This window comes from Canis lupus, chromosome 36 (genome assembly GCF_003254725.2).
Source record: "Canis lupus dingo isolate Sandy chromosome 36, ASM325472v2, whole genome shotgun sequence".
NCBI classification, from domain to species: Eukaryota; Metazoa; Chordata; class Mammalia; order Carnivora; family Canidae; genus Canis; species Canis lupus.
In genome coordinates this window covers 9,072,501-9,089,345 of record NC_064278.1, presented here as the reverse complement: position 1 = coordinate 9,089,345, position 16,845 = coordinate 9,072,501, and the positions used below count along the sequence as shown (strand labels likewise).

The following is a 16,845-nucleotide window of genomic DNA, read 5'->3' as shown; positions in this document are numbered from 1 at the left end:
CTGGATCAACCATAGAGGCTGGGTACTAGGAGTCTAGCACGGGGGCTTTCGGGTTGTGTTAACCCCGTTTATCCCTGCACGCTACACAGCTCACCTGTTATTTACACACATAAGAGGGTTGATACCGCAGAACAAGGGGAGTGCTCTGTTGTGGCACAGAACATACATATTCATTAGCCCGGGCAGTCCCTATGGACATATGTGGTGTGTCCTGATGATCTTTGTATGACAAAAAGAACCGATGTGTGTGTGTGGGGTGGGGAGGAGGTTGATGGCTGTAATGGATTGAAAATGTATATGGGAAAAGGGAAGAGACAGCATGAGAAATGGAAGGCCATAAAGGACCAACTTTAAAGGTTACCTACAAAGCACTGTTAAAGCCGAGTACAAATTATCTAAAAACATTCACAGAGGTAGAATAAACAAAATATTTGACTTCACATGGAAGAATCTGTCCTCTTATCTAGTAACCTTCAAACTTTTTCCCTTGCAATAGTTGAGGACACCTGACACTAAATATTAAGATTCACAGTATACATCATTGGTGTATTTTAAATTGCCGGTGTATGCATAGCCTAGTATTCTTTGTTTTTGTTTCTTTAAAAAAGATTTTATTTATTTATTCATGAGACACACACACACACACACACACACACACACACACACACAGAGAGAGACACAGGCAGAGGGAGAATCAGGCTCCATGCACCGGGAGCCCGACATGGGACTCCATCCCGGGTCTCCAGGATTGCGCCCTGGGCCAAAGGCAGGCGCTAAACCACTGAGCCACCCCAGGGATCCCCTCTTTACTTCACTTAAATTAGTATTCAAAAATTTTTACACATCAACTATTGTAAAACCCTGCCCTTACAAAAACAAACGACCAGCCAAACAAAAAATCAAAATTGTAATTTTAAAATAGTTGGAGTTAATGTGAGCATGACTACATATTTACTTGAATACTTGCATTTAAGTTTAGGAAATTTTGGGTCCCCCACAGGAAAACATATTTATTTGAATTATGATTATGATTTCCTGGGTTGCTTTAAGTGACAGGCTGTCTATCCTGATCATATACTGAATATAGACTCCAGTGGACTAAAAGCGATACCTCTTTCTTCGGTGTAATTTGCTTTGCATAAGTGCTCATGCGTTCATCCTCATAAATGGAAGCCATCCTCTTATATATGTCTCATATATTAGAAATGATGACCTACCAGACAAGTAGATACCAAGTTTCATCCTCAGTATGAAATACTGGCAAAACAGTCATTTTTACATTTGGTCACATTTTGATGAGTAAATATTTTGTTGCTGTGAATAAAATCTAATATATTTTAGGGAAACTGACTTAGGTGATAAGCTACACACAAATTTAACTGAAGGACAGAGTACATATCATTCTAGCCTAAGTCATGATGTCTAGAACATTGAATACAGGCTCTTACTAAGCCCAAAAGGATGACCTATAGACCAGATCGGTTGCTTACCAAGATACCACCCCAGTTTTCTCTAAGAAATAGGAAGTGTAACTTTGGAATCACTTATACAGTCTCTCGAAAGATGTACTAAAACTCATGACTGACCGACCTATAGGGGAAACATTAAAATTAAATGAAGCTTTGGTTTGTGATATATTCAAAGGAGCATATTAGGAATGGTGAGGACTGATTTAGGGAAAACATCTAGAAAAAGTATCTGACAAATCAGAGCAAAGGGGGAAACGGTGAAATTACAGCAATGTGGAAACCAGCTTTTTAAATCATTATTCATCATTCTACACTGCTGTACTGAGGACACTGAATCAACCAGAAAAATATCAACCATTTTCCCTATGTTCTGATTAAGGGGACAGGAATGTGTGTGTGTGTGTGTGTGTGTGTGTGTGTGTGTGTGTGTATAATATTTAGGGTTTTTTTTTTTTCTAAAGATACTACTTGTTCGTTTTAGAGCACTATACTTACTAGTTTTCAAGAAAATGTACTTAAGTGTAAAAGCTGGAGCTTGAAGCTTCCTAATGCAATCATAAATTTGATTGTTTACGTGACCGATCACTACCATAAAAATACCCGACGTTCTAATAGGGAGTGGGAACACCGTGACAAAGTGGAGAGAGCGTGCCATGTCCAAAGTGGGCAGCTGGGATTCAGGTTCATCCAGTTGTTGCCAGGGGAGAATGAGATCTAGTGATACAGAGCATTCACCTTGTCTTGAGAAATAGAAAATATGGAAATAAAGATTCTTTTTATGAAGTTAACTGTGCTGGCGAAACAGAAGATGGTTGCAGGCTGTATGCTGCCCTCAGGCAGTCAGGTGGCAATTTCTCTACATTAGAGGGTGAGGTATTAAAACTGTATTTACTAAGGGCCATTTAGCCAGAAATGCCTGCGTGGTTCTTAAAAAGGATCGCTTTATGCAAATATGGTGAAATGGGAGGAGGGAGTAATTTGCTTCAAAATGTATTATAAGTTGGAGTCTTGAGGTGTGAAAGTGTGATTTAAAGAGAAAAATCATTTGACAGTATTGCTATATAATTATCTTATTTTGAAGCTGCAAGTTTCACTGGATTTAAACCTCTAAGTACTTTATTTCTTACTTGTGGTCTCTATAATGTTGAGTAACAGGTAACATTTAAAATAAAATACTATGAAAACATCTAGAATCGAAAACATCTGATTTCTGGCCCCTTTTTGTAAGATCATGCTCTGTGTTCTGCTGAGTATGAAAGAATTTCTAATACCTTCCTTATAACCAACATTCCCACTGGAAAATTTCCTTTTCAGTAGCTGTCTTGAGGTTGAAGAAAAAGTGACTTAGAATTCTAGGAGTGATTTTACTTTTTTTTTTTTCTGTCTAGTCAGTTTTGTGCACTTGTATTATTTTTCAAAATCAAAGAATAAGAAATATTTGTATAGCCGTTCACAGAAGATATTTTCATGAATATTATTACTTTAGGTAATCTTCTTAACAATCCAGTAAGATATAGGATACCATTATGGTCCACATTTTATAGCTGCAAAAAAGGGAGTTTGATGTGCTTAAGTGACTTCACCAAGATTTGAACAAATAAGCAATGGCATGAGCAAAGCCCTGGGTCTGACTCTCAAGCTTGGGATATTCACTCTTTGAACAAAATTCCACAACCTTTGTGTTTTCATCAGTCCCTTTCTATCCCAACACGCTAGCAATACCTCCAAATAAAACACTGTGTCAGGCAAAATAGTTTTCAACCCCACAGGACATCATAGTAAGTGAAGTAGCAAAGTATAACTGAGACTGTCTGGGTTGGGGTTACTTCAAAGTTCCCTTAATTTCTAAAATCAAAGAGAATTTAGAATGTGAAATGACAAAGAAGACACGAAGCTGAAAAAGCTTCATTGTCTTATAAAAACAGATGCCCTCGACTTGAATTCTCACCACCGAACCACAGGCTTTATACATAGTGAGCCCTCAGGTCGTTGGCTAAATAAAATTCACAGTCTCTACCACATGGTTAGCTGTTGATAAAGGTCTTCTAACTTTGGCGTTCTCAAGATGGAACTGGATCGACTGGGTTAAAAAGAACGTGTCATTTCCATGCTCTTCCTCCTTGTTTTTGGATATGACATCACATTTTCAGGCTGGGAATGATCAGGGAATAGACTAAGATTTCGGATCAACTGGGTGAGTATAGGGGATCCTAGACACTGCTGTGCTGGCCTCCTGGCTTAGGAGGGGGAGACTCCTACTGGGTCTGCTCAAACATTTCATTTGGTCATCACCTTCCTTGAAGGATCATGATCAGGAGATACCGCATCAGGCCCGTGTTCACCGCCAGGAGGTTTGTAGAAGCCTTTTACTGCACAAACCTGTATTTTTAGCTGGTGAATTTGCTGCCCTCTTCCTGGAATTCTGAATGTCCTGTGTGTTGGTTCTAACATTCCCCAGGAGAGGGTGACTCTGTTGCAGTGTTAGGCCCAGGGGGTGTCAACTATTACATTCAGCTTGACCCTTGAACAACGCAGGTGTCAAGGGTCTGCGTGTCACTTCTGACTCTCCGAAAACGTAACAGCCTACTCTTGACCTTACCAATAACGTAAACAGTCGATTAACACGCATTTTGTATTTTGTCTGTATTTTATACTGTATTCGTATGATAAAGTAAGCTCTACAGAGAAAAGAAAGTGCTGTTAAGAAAATCGTAAGAAATCCATCTGCAGTATTGTCATGTATTTATCAAAACAAAAAACAAAAACAAAACAAAAAAAAAACCTCTGCATACATGTGGACCCACATAATTCATTCAAACCAGTGTTATTCAAGGGTCAACTGCACTTTGTTGTATTTACCCCAGGAGTGACTGCTTTCTAGAGAGAAGGTGGGCAAATATGCCATTAGATTAAAAAAAATACACTTAAATAAGTACTAATGAAAATACATTTAAATACGTACTAATGAAAAGTTCAGGGGTACAGTGGCCCACAGGGGCGTAACGGGTGTAGTGATGTCGTGCAGCAAGCAAGCCTTCCATGCCTGCAGGTGTCTGCCTCCGGTCCCTGCCCCAGGAGTGTGAGAAAACCTACAGATGAAGGCAAGTCCCCAGCAGCCTGCAGTACCCTATGGGAACCTTGTAGAGAACAGCTTTTTTAGACCTGCTGAACGGCTGAGCAGCACACGTGTGTCAGGTAGGGGTCAGGGTAGGGAAGCCCGGACCTTAGAGGAGTATTTCCAGGAAAGTGTGCTAAAAATAGACTCCGGAGGCTTAGTGGCTTATTTCCGATTTCCTCCCGTTCTTAAAGTTGCTTTTATATCCTTCATTTTTCTCCGTAGCAGCTTCTTTGTCATCGTGAAGCTGTGACAGAGCTTCGAAGGACGTCACAGTTGTGTTGTTTCAAAATAAAGAACAAAATGGAGCAAGTAAAGCAATGAGGCAGCAACTGCTTAGTAATTAAACCTAAGTTATAATGTGGGCAGAAACGATCAGAAAGGAAAATGTCCTCCAAACTGTCCAGTTTTATGGGAAATACAGCCTTATTCGTTTAATATACATAAATTCATCCTATAGCAATAAAACAGCAAAGTGCTCAGGCTTCTTAAAGTAGTACCTATCTTTCTGGTGTAATAACTTACGTTAAGGTATCTTAAAAGCAATTTTCTATTAAATAATATATTTTAAGAACAAACACATTGCATTGTGAAATTTGCTAGCTGTATTAGGAATTTCCCGATCCTTTCAAAAATAAAAATCGATGTTTTGGAACAGTCCTTCAATTATCTTTAAGAACTATTTTTCTTACTTTCCACTGTTGTCTGAATCTTTATTGTACCTATTTAAGCTATTTCTAAACAGCAGTGGAAGTTACTGTTCTGGAGTCATGTTTCTAAATAATGTTAAAATAGTATTGTTTCTGAGATTTTTCTCTGCATGTTCCAAAGAGAAACCATATAAAAGCTGTCTTTAAAGCCCATCTTATTATTTGGGTGCCAAGTGACACTCGTGTGCTACTTCCTACACATAGAGAACAGCAATAACAATCAAATGGAGCATGATTTTTTTTGTTGTTGTTGTTCAAAGAACATTTGGCTCGACGTTTTTCTTCTGTTCCACATCAGGACTATCACCACCAGTAAACAGAATAACAACAACAACAACAACACAACCAAGTTTGGTTCTCCTTCCAATTAGCATTAAAATTCAAAAAACTGATGAGAAAGCTCTCTGTGCTCCAAAAGCACAGGACAATCTCCTGTACGCTGGCTTCTTCGGCTCCTACTAATAATAAGAACTAGTTTATGCTTAACTATTAACTGGAGCTTTCAAGTAACATTAGTGATTTCAAAACCCGGGGTAAGTACTCGTGTTCCAGGGGATGTGAATAATTCTGTTCCCTTAAGGTGATTTAATCAAAGCTCAGTCTTGCCTTTGGCGGCCTCGCTAAGGTTAGTGTTAGTTAATATGCATCAATAAATAAACTTTCAATTATCTTGGTAAGCACATCCAAAAATAGCACGAGAACCAAAAGGCAATGGTACATCAAGTAATTGTCCCAAATAAATAATTTTGATAGGATCTTTGTTCAATTTCAGATGCAGTAGAAAGCTTAGAAAATGTATGTCTTGCCAGAGTTGAACTTCACAGACCCGCTCCGTGAAAACAACCCCCCTCTTTTATGCAAACTTTACATTCTTGTCTATTACAGTGATTTTAACTTCCTAAAATCATTTTTTGCACATTTTTTGTAAACGATTAATTTACAAGAAAAAATTTTAAGCCAATAAAGTAGAAAGCTGCCCCTTTTTTGTTTATTTTTCAAATAATTATTCAAAATCCAGAGCAGTTTCATTTTTTTTTTTTAATGGGCTTTTATCATGTTCTTCATATATGTTAACTAATGCTTAGGTCAGCTGAGGAAGCCACGACTCCTAGTGTGTGAGTGTGTGTGTGTGTGTGTGTGTTATGTTGAGTTTGTGGTAAATCCTGTTTTCTCTGACTCCCAAATTTTTTTCTGGAGGCCTCCTTTCAAGACATTTATTCACGTTTCTTCTGTATCAATGTAATCAGACTTCCACTCAGAGCATATGTAAGTTCTTATTTTTTTCAACTCTGTATTTGAAAATCTTTTAAAGAAAAAATCCTACTAGAAATTCCCTGGAAATAATTTACAGGACTAATGAATTTGTAGGTCTTTTAGACAGTTCTGCATTATAGTCACATTAATATTCTTTCCTTTTTATAAGGCTTGAAGTAAATCCCATGACACTAGAAGAATTTAGATACTGATTACTTGCGATTGGTTCCTGGTGATTTGCTCTTAATAATTTCCAGTTGAATTTAATGAAAGTATGATTCCTGAAATGCTGCTTCATTAAAATTGCATCTTTTCCCCTTTTAAGTGTGGTTTCAGTCATTTCACCCATTCTGCGATGTGTTTTCCTCCCCCCCCCCTTCAAAAGGAGTGATTGAGAAGGCAGAAACAATTAAGAAAAATCACTTTAGTTCCTCCTAGAACTCACCCCCAGAGTTTCTCAGACTGAAATGCAAGCTGTACTTCATCAGGATTTCACAATTATTTTTGTAATTGATGATATATATATACATATATATATATATTTTTAAGTGGAGTTTTAAAAGAGAAACACATATGAGGATTTGGGAGGAGTAAGGGAGAGGAGGGTGAAGAAAGAATCTGTTGCATCTACAAGAGAAGTAAGGTCTTTCATATTTTTATTAAAAAAAATAGAGAGCTTGATTAAGTTATACTGTGCAGCATTCAGACTTAATTTAACTGAGATGGTGATTTGCAAATGAATATCTACATGGATCCTTTTTAAAAATCCAAATGCAAATGAGTACAACTGCAGTAAAATATATTTGCAAATGAATCCTGTTGCTTTATTCATTTATTGTGTAATTACTGCAATCCTTCCCACCTTGTTTTCAGTATTTCTTAATCATTAAGTCGGAAGCATGACAGCAGTGCCAGCCCTGGCATGATTCTCTTTGACTAAAACCTTGTAAATTAACACAATTAGCACAGCATCATCCTGCTAATTAACTTCCAGTGTCTGGTGCAGTGGTTTTGCAAACAAGGAAGAGAGAGTCAGGAGGGAATCAACATGCCATTCTGTTACCAAACTCTGTGCTATGTTCAGTTTAGCTCAGCAAGTCAAAGCTGGCCATGTCAGAAGCCAGAGGCAGGGAACGAAGAGCTAAAGGGCTTGGAGAAGGAAGGCGGAAGGGTGTAGGAGCTGTCAAAACAGACTGCCGTAATTCAGAAGGGAGCCGATGCCACAGATGCTTCATTGAGACCAGGCCTCCTCCTTATCGAGGCATCTCTGCCAGAGGGCATTAAGGCAGTTTACAAAATTCACTTTGGCTAATACAAAAGAGATTAAGGAGGCCTACTTAATGCAGCTGTACCAGAAGAGGAAGTGTTGGAACCACGCAGAGATTAGAATGAGGTGAGCCAGCCCCGGGAGACAGAGCAGGGCGCGGTGCTGTATGGTGACCAAGTATACGTGAGTCCTTGAGGGTCCGAGGGAGGGTATGTCACAGATCCCTTTGGGTGCCTGTTCCCTAATCTGCGAAGTGAGGGAATTTCTAGGGTCTCCTTAAACTGTAAAACTCCAACGATCCTCTGATTCTGAGAAAAGAGTCTTGTTTCACAACAGTTTGCTACTGAAGTCCCCTTGCTTCAGTTAGTGATGGGGCAGGTAACAGAATTACCCGTAGCGCCTCATTATCTAGGGGCGCTCTTGGAGTTCATGCCGCACACACACTGCTTCCCGCAGAAGCCTAAGGAGAACCCCGATTCTCTCCCTCTTTATTCTTATGCTCCCTTTCACCTGTCTCCTCCCCCGCCCTCCTTCCTTCCTGCCTCTTCTCTCTCTGTCCAGGTGTATACACATCCGTATACACACGCACATGCACGCACGTGAGAGGGGTACGTCTATGCGGGCCTATGTACGTGTGTGTATCTGCATGTGTCCTCTCCCCTCTCAGTCCTCGGAGGCCGGGGGTGGGGGGGTGGGGGGGGGCGCGAGGGAAGGACTGTAGGAGAAGGAGGGAGCGTGCCAGCTGGAAGACCGACAGACAAGTGATGCTTGTTTTTTTTTTTCAGAGACTCAACAACAGAACTGAGAGGCAGAAAGGAGCCAGTTGTAATTCATACCGAGTTGTAGGCTTTGTGCGATGAAAGCGATGGAGCGCTGCCTGGGAGATTGCTTTGCTGCACTCCACGAAGCAGATTTGAAACTGTCGTGGAGCACTTTAGATGAGAGTTGGATTATGGAGTGACCTGCTATGTCTGTGTCATATTGTTCTGCGCAGGGAGCATTATACTGTGCTAACTAGGTGTTCAGTCCCGAAGAAGAGAGGGGTCCTAGATGTGATCTGTCGGCTGTGTCTCGTTTTTACATTGGCTAAAATACAAAACAGAAACTCTGGTGTGAAAAGACACAACAGCCAGATACTGCCCGTGTTCATAGTGTCACGTGCCGGATGTTTAACAGATCCGCATATTTCATTGTTTTTAAGGACCTGCTGTCGAAGTCTGATCTGACAGGAGCGTGTGTGTACATATATACGGGTCCCTGCGCGTGTGCACTGCGTGTGTGCCTGTGTGCGCGCGTGTGTGTGCAGCAAGTAACCTGATAGGCTCCACCGGAATCGATCTGCTTATTGCTTAAGGAGGAGGAAAAAAAAAAAAAAAAAAAAAAGAATCCGGCCCTCTACAGAGATCTTTATTTAAATTCGGTTGCCTTTTCACACAGGACTGAAATTCGGTCCCCTTTTAAAGCGCACGCGCTGTGCGGCCACAGTGGATACTGTGACCTGTGGGAATTCTTTAGGATGGCTGTGGCGTTAATGGAAAATCGCAGGTAACCAAGGAAGTTAGGGGAGAGCTGTGACCCTTTCCGATGAGCACCTTAGTAAATTGACTTTTCCTCGCTCCTCCCCCCCCCCCCATCCTCAGGCTTGAAGATGCAGTGGACGCCGGAGCATGCGCAGTGGCCAGAACAGCACTTTGACATCACGTCGACCACTCGGTCCCCCGCGCACAAGGTCGAAGCCTACCGCGGCCACCTGCAGCGCACCTACCAGTACGCCTGGGCCAACGACGACATTTCTGCGCTGACGGCGTCCAACCTGCTGAAGAAGTACGCGGAGAAGTACTCGGGCATCCTGGAAGGCCCCGTGGACCGGCCTGTGCTCAGCAACTACTCGGACGCGCCCTCGGGGCTGGTGAACGGCCGGAAGAATGACAGCGAGCCCTGGCAGCCGTCGCTGAGTGCGGACGCCGTGTACCCCATGAACTGCGTCCCCGAGGTGCTCGCCGCCGGCAAGGCCGGGGTGGCGCCCGCGCTGCCGCCCGCCGACGCCTCGGCCAGCATCGGCAGCTCCCCGGGGGTGGCCAGCAACCTGGCCGAGCCCAGCTACTCGAGCAGCAGCTGCGGCAGCCACCCGGTGGCCGGCCTGCACGCCGGGCTCCCGTCTCAGGAATACGCCCCGGGCTACAACGGCTCGTACCTGCACTCGGCCTACGGCAGCCAGCCGGCCCCCGCGCTCCCGTCCCCGCACCCGTCGCCGCTGCACAGCTCGGGGCTCCTGCAGCCGCCGCCGCCGCCGCCGCCGCCGCCGCCGCCGCCCGCCGCCCTGGTCCCCGGCTACAACGGGGCCTCCAACCTGGCGGGCTACAGCTACCCGGCGGCCGGCTACCCCCCGCAGGCGGCCGTGGGCGCGGGCTACAGCCCCGGGGGCGCGCCGCCGCCGCCGCCCTCGGCCTACCTGCCGTCCGGCATCCCCGCGCCCACGCCGCTGCCGCCCACCACCGTCGCGGGCTACGCCTACCAGGGCCACGCGCTCGCGCCCCTGGCGCCCTCGGCCCTGGCGGGCGGCCCGGCGAGCTCGCTCAAGCGGAAGGCCTTCTACATGGCGGCGCAGGGCGACCTGGACGCCGGCTACGCGGGCTACGGCTACGGGCAGCAGCGGTCCGCGCAGAGCCCCATGTACAGGATGCCCGACGGCGCCCTCTCGGGCTCGGGCCCCGGCCCCGGCCCCGGCCCCGGCCCCGGCCCCGGCCGCGGCGGCGGGGGCGGCGGCGGGGGCGGGGGGGGCGGGGGCGGCGGCGGCGGCGGCGGGAGCGGCGGCGGGAGCGCGAGCAGCTTCGACCGCGGCGCCGACCCCGCCTCCGCCGCCGCCGCCGCCGCCGCCGCCCTGGCCTTCAAGCCGAGCAAGCAGCTGCTGGCCCCCGAGCAGCCGCGCAAGTTCGGCGGCCAGCCCGGCCGGGCCCTGACGCCGCCCGCCTACGGCGCCGCCAAGCCCGGCCTGGGCGCGCGGCCCGGCGGCGACTCGTTCGGCAAGTACCCGTCGCCCGGCGTGGGCGAGCCCGGGGAGGAGCACCGGCCGCTGCTGCCCCACGGCCTGCAGGGCCCCGCGCTGCGCGCACCTACCTCAGCCGGCCACGCCGCCGACGAGCCGCTCAAGGGCGCCGAGCCGCACCTGCTCGACCTGGTGAGCAGCGAGATCATCGCGCAGGGCCCGCCGCTGGACTGGGGCGACATCGCCGGCCTGGACCTGGTGAAGGCGGTGCTCAAGGAGGAGGTCCTGTGGCCCGTGCTCAGGTCGGACGCCTTCAGCGGCCTCACGGCCTCGCCGCGGAGCATCCTCCTCTTCGGGCCCCGCGGGACCGGCAAGACGCTGCTGGGCCGCTGCCTGGCGGGCCAGCTGGGGGCCACGTTCTTCAAGATCGCCGGCTCCGGGCTGGTGGCCAAGTGGCTGGGCGAGGCGGAGAAGATCATCCACGCCTCCTTCCTCGTGGCGCGGTGTCGCCAGCCCGCCGTGATCTTCGTCAGCGACATCGACATGCTCCTCTCCTCCCAGGTGAGCGAGGAGCACAGTCCAGTCAGTCGGATGAGAACGGAATTCCTGATGCAGCTGGACACTGTACTCACGTCGGCCGAGGACCAAATCGTAGTCATTTGTGCCACCAGTAAACCAGAGGAGATCGACGAGTCCCTCCGGAGGTACTTCATGAAACGACTCTTGATCCCACTTCCCGACAGCACAGCGAGGCACCAGATGATAGTACAACTGCTCTCACAGCACAATTACTGTCTCAGTGACAAGGAGTTTGCACTGCTCGTCCAGCGCACAGAAGGCTTCTCCGGACTAGACGTGGCTCACCTGTGTCAGGAAGCGGCGGTGGGCCCCCTCCACGCCATGCCAGCCACGGACCTTTCAGCCATCATGCCCGGCCAGTTGAGGCCCGTCACGTATCAAGACTTTGAAAATGCTTTCTGCAAGATTCAGCCTAGCATATCTCAAAAAGAGCTTGATATGTATGTTGAATGGAACAAAATGTTTGGTTGCAGTCAGTGATGACTTCTTTAAAAAAAAAAATAAATGTAATGAATGTTGGCACACGCGCATAAAACCTGCTACATAGGGTATAGAGCCCCTTTCCAGTAGTGTTTAAATCGCAAAGGGTACTGGGGAAGATGACGATGGAGTTGCATCTTTAGCGTCAGGGTAGATTTGGAGGAAAGAAAAAAAAAAAAAAAACAAAAAAACGCATCAAACGAGAGCTTCTGATTTGAGAGCCCCAGATACAGAAAGCATCTGTCGATGCTCAGTTCAGTTCAAGCTAGACAACGCTCACCAAGGAGCAAGGTGCAAGTGTGTTGATTTCAGAAGGACATGAACCTCGTGTGTTGATTCCATTCTGCTGTTCTCGAGATTTAGTTGCTGTCAAGTGCCTGGAGTGGTGCTTTATTTTTTGTTTGCCTCACAATTACATTGGTGGCATGTGCTAATATAAAGAGCTTTAACTTCAAACATTATTGGACTAAAGAGATGAACGGTTGTGTGACGACAGAAAACCAGATTTTTGCCATTTTAAGAGCAACAGTATTCCTCAATCCTGTCTGTTCTGCAGTACTAAGCTAAGAACAGGTAAAACAGGGTAACGGTAATCTGGACCTTAATTTCTGCAGTTCATTTCTTTTAATGTTCTTGTCTGCAAAAACTCAGGAAAGCGATTGTGATTTGTACAGTACCTCAAAGGAATGTGTTGAAAGCACTATGTACTGCTGATAGTAATGGGATAGGCTTCAATGTTACTTTATATTAAAATGTATGTTTACCTCAACAATTGGGAAAAAAAAGAGCAAGGAAAATTACTTTGAATGTATCCGGAAAAAAATACTGACGTGTGATACAACTGAATATTTACAATTTAAAGTAGAAATGGAAGGATTTTTTTTTTAAAGATTCTTTTACTAATTATGGGGAATTAACCAGAGCAGAATAATCCTTTATGTCAAAAACTGCAAGAGTTCTTCGTACATTGCTCCTTGATAATGAAATGAAAATGTTCTTAAAAAGGTTAACACTGGTTAATGGAAAGCTACTTACTCAGTTCATGTTAGTGTCTAGAACACTCAGCCACAAGACCTGTGTAGGACCCTGAAAGTCACAGTACCGGAAAACTAGGACTGCCTTTTACTGCATAGGTGGTGGTGGTGGTGGTGGTGGTGGTGGTGGTGGTGGTGGTGGTGGTGGTGGTTTGCAAGTTCTCTCTTAAAATTGCTGGGAATGGTGTCCTTCTATTCACTAATCTAGCTTATAGGCTTGCCGTGCTGTTCGGTAGAATGCAGAAGATAGCAGGCAAAAACAAACAAATAAATAAATAAATACAAACACCAACCAACCAACTTCTCTATATCCACAAAGAACATCTACATCCCCTCTTTCTGACGCCTCTCTTCTCAGTGCAATTTTGCTTCTCATTTTGAAATCTTCTGGGCTATAGTGCTCCCACATTCATTTCTACCTCAGTTTTGTTACATTTCTCTTGGAAAGGAAAGTAGAAAATTGGACGTGGACACACACCCACACACGCGCGCGTGCACACAACTATTACCTTGTCAAACACGTTACTTTGTTTTCTCCTTTTTTCCATAAATCCAGTTTCCAAAAATAACGGTCTTCGTGCTTGCTTCTACCTGAGTCCGCCCCTACCCCCCCCCAGAACATGTGGCATTTTTCTTAATTTCCCATTCTTCTCCTACACCCCACCAAGTTGTTCTTTGTATCCTTTAATGCTTTATGTGCAACTTTTCATTGATAGCTAACTGATGTTCGGCAATGCCTCTGAACAGACAGTGTAGGCTGTAGCTTTCCAAAGCCACTGCCCGTGCATAAGCAGAACAGCCTGGCTTTTTGAATGTATTTTTCCTGTTTTTTTTTTTTTTTTTCCTTCCTTTTTTTAGTTGAGAGATGCAGTAACAAAACTGTTGCAAAGCACTGGCATTTTATGTATTCAAAAAGTGATGTACATTTTTAAAAAATTTAAATAAATGCAATGAGAAGCCCCAAGAAAGCTTTCTGTTATTGTTTCTTTTTCCCTTCAAAAATTTTGACTGATTGCATTCACAATGTCAAATTCTCTGACACACTTACCATAGAGAAAGCTATTGAAGGACTTCATCGTATTTCTGAAATTTTATCATGCTTGATCATACTACCCCCCTTTTTTCGTATTTTTCAATGTTGCGAGAAACTGAGCAAATGAACCAAAATTTGATTTACTGTGATATCCTATCAATTAAAACTGTGCTTACATATAAATATTCCATATTAAAAAGCAGTGCCTTTCATTAAGGATACAAAAAATAATATTTAAATACGTCCTCTGCTTTTCACAAGTGAATAAATGCTATAGTTGTGTTCTGGCTCTACCCTGCACATCTCTTATTGTAAGGAAATTCTAATATCCCCCATTAACTTGTAGGTCCATATTGATCTCACTGACAAGTTTACTTTTGCACAGTGCTGACCTATTTTCTGTCTTTTAGACATTACATTTCATTTCCGCCAACATGCTGTGTTCACTTGAAAGCAACTGGCAAGTTTTGACAAACCCAGTCTTACTTAGACAACTTTGGAAAATCCAATATTGACCCACATTTTTGTGGCTGGTAAGAGTTAATGCCAAATATGACTGCACTATTGTGTTTTACACTCATTTATAAAACCGAAAATAAGGTCCTACATACCGGCTTTTAGCTTTAAGTGACTTTAAAACTACTTTGCGGTATGAGTGGTCAAAAATCCATGTATTTAGGAAGAAGCTGAAGTCTTGTGTGAATTTCATTTAGCCTCGTGAATTCTAGGATTTGATCTCTTAGGAAATTGGGCATGCTGAAGAAATGAAGATCTGTTGGGGGAGATAAGGCTGACCTTTGAGTAGATAGTGCTCTCCTGTGATTCTTTGATTCTGCATGGCAGCATTATGAGCTCTTCTGTGGACTAGCCTAATAATGAGCTCTTTTCTGACCATCCCTTCTGGAGCTTGGGGTGGGGGCGGGGTGCCACATCCTGAGAAGTGAATGTGTACAATCAGTGATGATAGTACAACTGAGTAATCGGGCTTCATACCCTTGGCCTCTTTCTGACTGCTAAGATTTTGGAGAAGGCTACTAATGAAGGTAAGGTAATGAGCCAGTCCAAATCCCGTGCCGTCTGGCCAGGGGATTTGAGCCAGTCCACTTAACAGCCCCTAATTCTCTTCTTCACAACCGCAATAACATTTCCAACAGGAACAAAAAGGAAGTGAAGGAAACCACTTCAGGAGAAGGATCAATAGGAATTCAAGAGGTAGTTCATAATGACCTTATGCGTGACACAAATGGAAATACCCTACACTCCTGGCATGCTTCTCACCAAAATATTTAGAACATTAGTGACAATATGGAAAACTTTGCTGACTGAGCTGATCAATGGAATGTGAAGGCAGTATACTTTAAGGCTATTTACTTTCACACGGAATGTTTATCTATTAGTCAGTTTGTATTCTACTCAAATGCAGATAGACGGGTATAATGTTTTCTTGTGCATTTGAAACCTATCAAGGAGAAAATAAACCATTCCACTAAAATACATAGGCCAAACACCATCTGGGCAAGTGATAAAAGCTATCCAGAGGCTATGCTATGTAAAATAGCAAGGTCAATTTACATGGGTTGCATAGTACTTGGCTATGCAGTTTTCAGAAGAATACATCCAAAAAAAAAAAAAAAATCCAAATTAATTCCTACAATAGGTCTTTGTAAATTTACATATAATTGTGGGTTGGAAAATACATTTTAGAGGCATTTAGAGTGTGTTTCTCTAGAAATGTGTCCAACTCCACACAGAAAGATACTTTCCTGATCCCATTCTCATGTTTCTTAACAAGAATTGGCTATCATCATGGTCATTGAAACTGTATTTTGCAAAGTGAAAGGGACACAGTTTGTTGAACTATCGAGGCCACTAAGGTAAAGTTCTAATATATATATAAAGTTCTAATATATATATGTGTGTGTGTGTGTGTGTATACACACACACACACATATATATATAAAATTAGCATGTATGTGTGTATGTATGTGTGTGCTGTTTTCACCACCACCTATTTGAACTTTAAAACTAACATCTAGTTTACATTATTCAGAAGCAACTGGTTACTTCCTTTCTTCACGTGCGCAGATCCACATGACCACTTGACAATTCAGTGTTTTAATATGTGTTTTTCTTTTGAGAAGGAAAAGCCTTTGGTTGTTGAATCACTTGCCGATTTTTCATACAAAGCACATTAGCAAACATGGAGCTATTAGTATTTCAGAATTCAAAACCAGCTGTACTGGTGACTCACCAACACATGAACTGAAGCTCACACTCTGCTAAGACCTCTGCTTGACATTCGATTTTGAACCTGCCAGATGCATTTGTGTGAACCAGGGATACTGCATCTTTAATGAACAAGTCTCTCCTCTTTCCCCTGTTTTTAAATACAACACAAGCAGTGTAGCACTAGGCACTGCAATTGTCAAAGACAATTAGACGGAAAGCAGGAAAATTTCACCTCCCTGTCTCAGTGATATGTAGAATGTCGGCAGCATGGGTCAGCCTTGCCACAGAGTTGTGTGAGAATATATGAATCAGTCCTATAGAATGTTAAATATTTATAAAATGGTTCTGTAGTACACCAAGGTTGGGAGCACATTCATTCTTTCTTGTTGTCTTATGATATATAAAAAAAAAAAGAAAAGCAAAAGTTTATTTCTTCTCTCTCCCTCTCCTGTGTGTGTGTGTGTGTGTGTGTGTGTGTGTGTGTGTGTGTTTCTCCTCGTGGATTATATACAGTTGCTAGAGAATATTCATTTCTTTTTTTTTTCTTTTTTTCATCTGACTTGTATTCAAACATTGTTCTTTATAACCATTTCTACCTCATTGCTACATATTGTACATGTAGTATTTATTTGTTGTCTTTTTTTGAATGTCATGCATTTCGTAAGAAAAAGACTTGTCCTTGAACTTGA

The 16,845-nt window shown here is 43.9% G+C and overlaps 1 protein-coding gene across 3 annotated transcripts in view; it reads left to right on the top strand.

Moving 5' to 3' along the window:
• Positions 1-16,845, top strand: part of FIGN (fidgetin, microtubule severing factor) — a 145,024-nt gene that overhangs the window by 113,244 nt on the left and 14,935 nt on the right. The window contains exons 3-4 of one of the 3 annotated variants that reach the window (XM_025471040.3): positions 9,456-10,535; positions 10,644-16,845. The exon at positions 10,644-16,845 is cut by the window's right edge and continues 1,982 nt beyond it. The exons of the other annotated variants lie outside the window; for them this stretch is intronic. Of the exons in view, the coding sequence (XP_025326825.3) occupies positions 9,456-10,535; positions 10,644-11,860 (2,297 nt within the window). The 3' untranslated portion in view covers positions 11,861-16,845. The remainder of the gene's footprint in view (positions 1-9,455; positions 10,536-10,643) is intronic. 3 annotated transcript variants of the gene reach the window in all.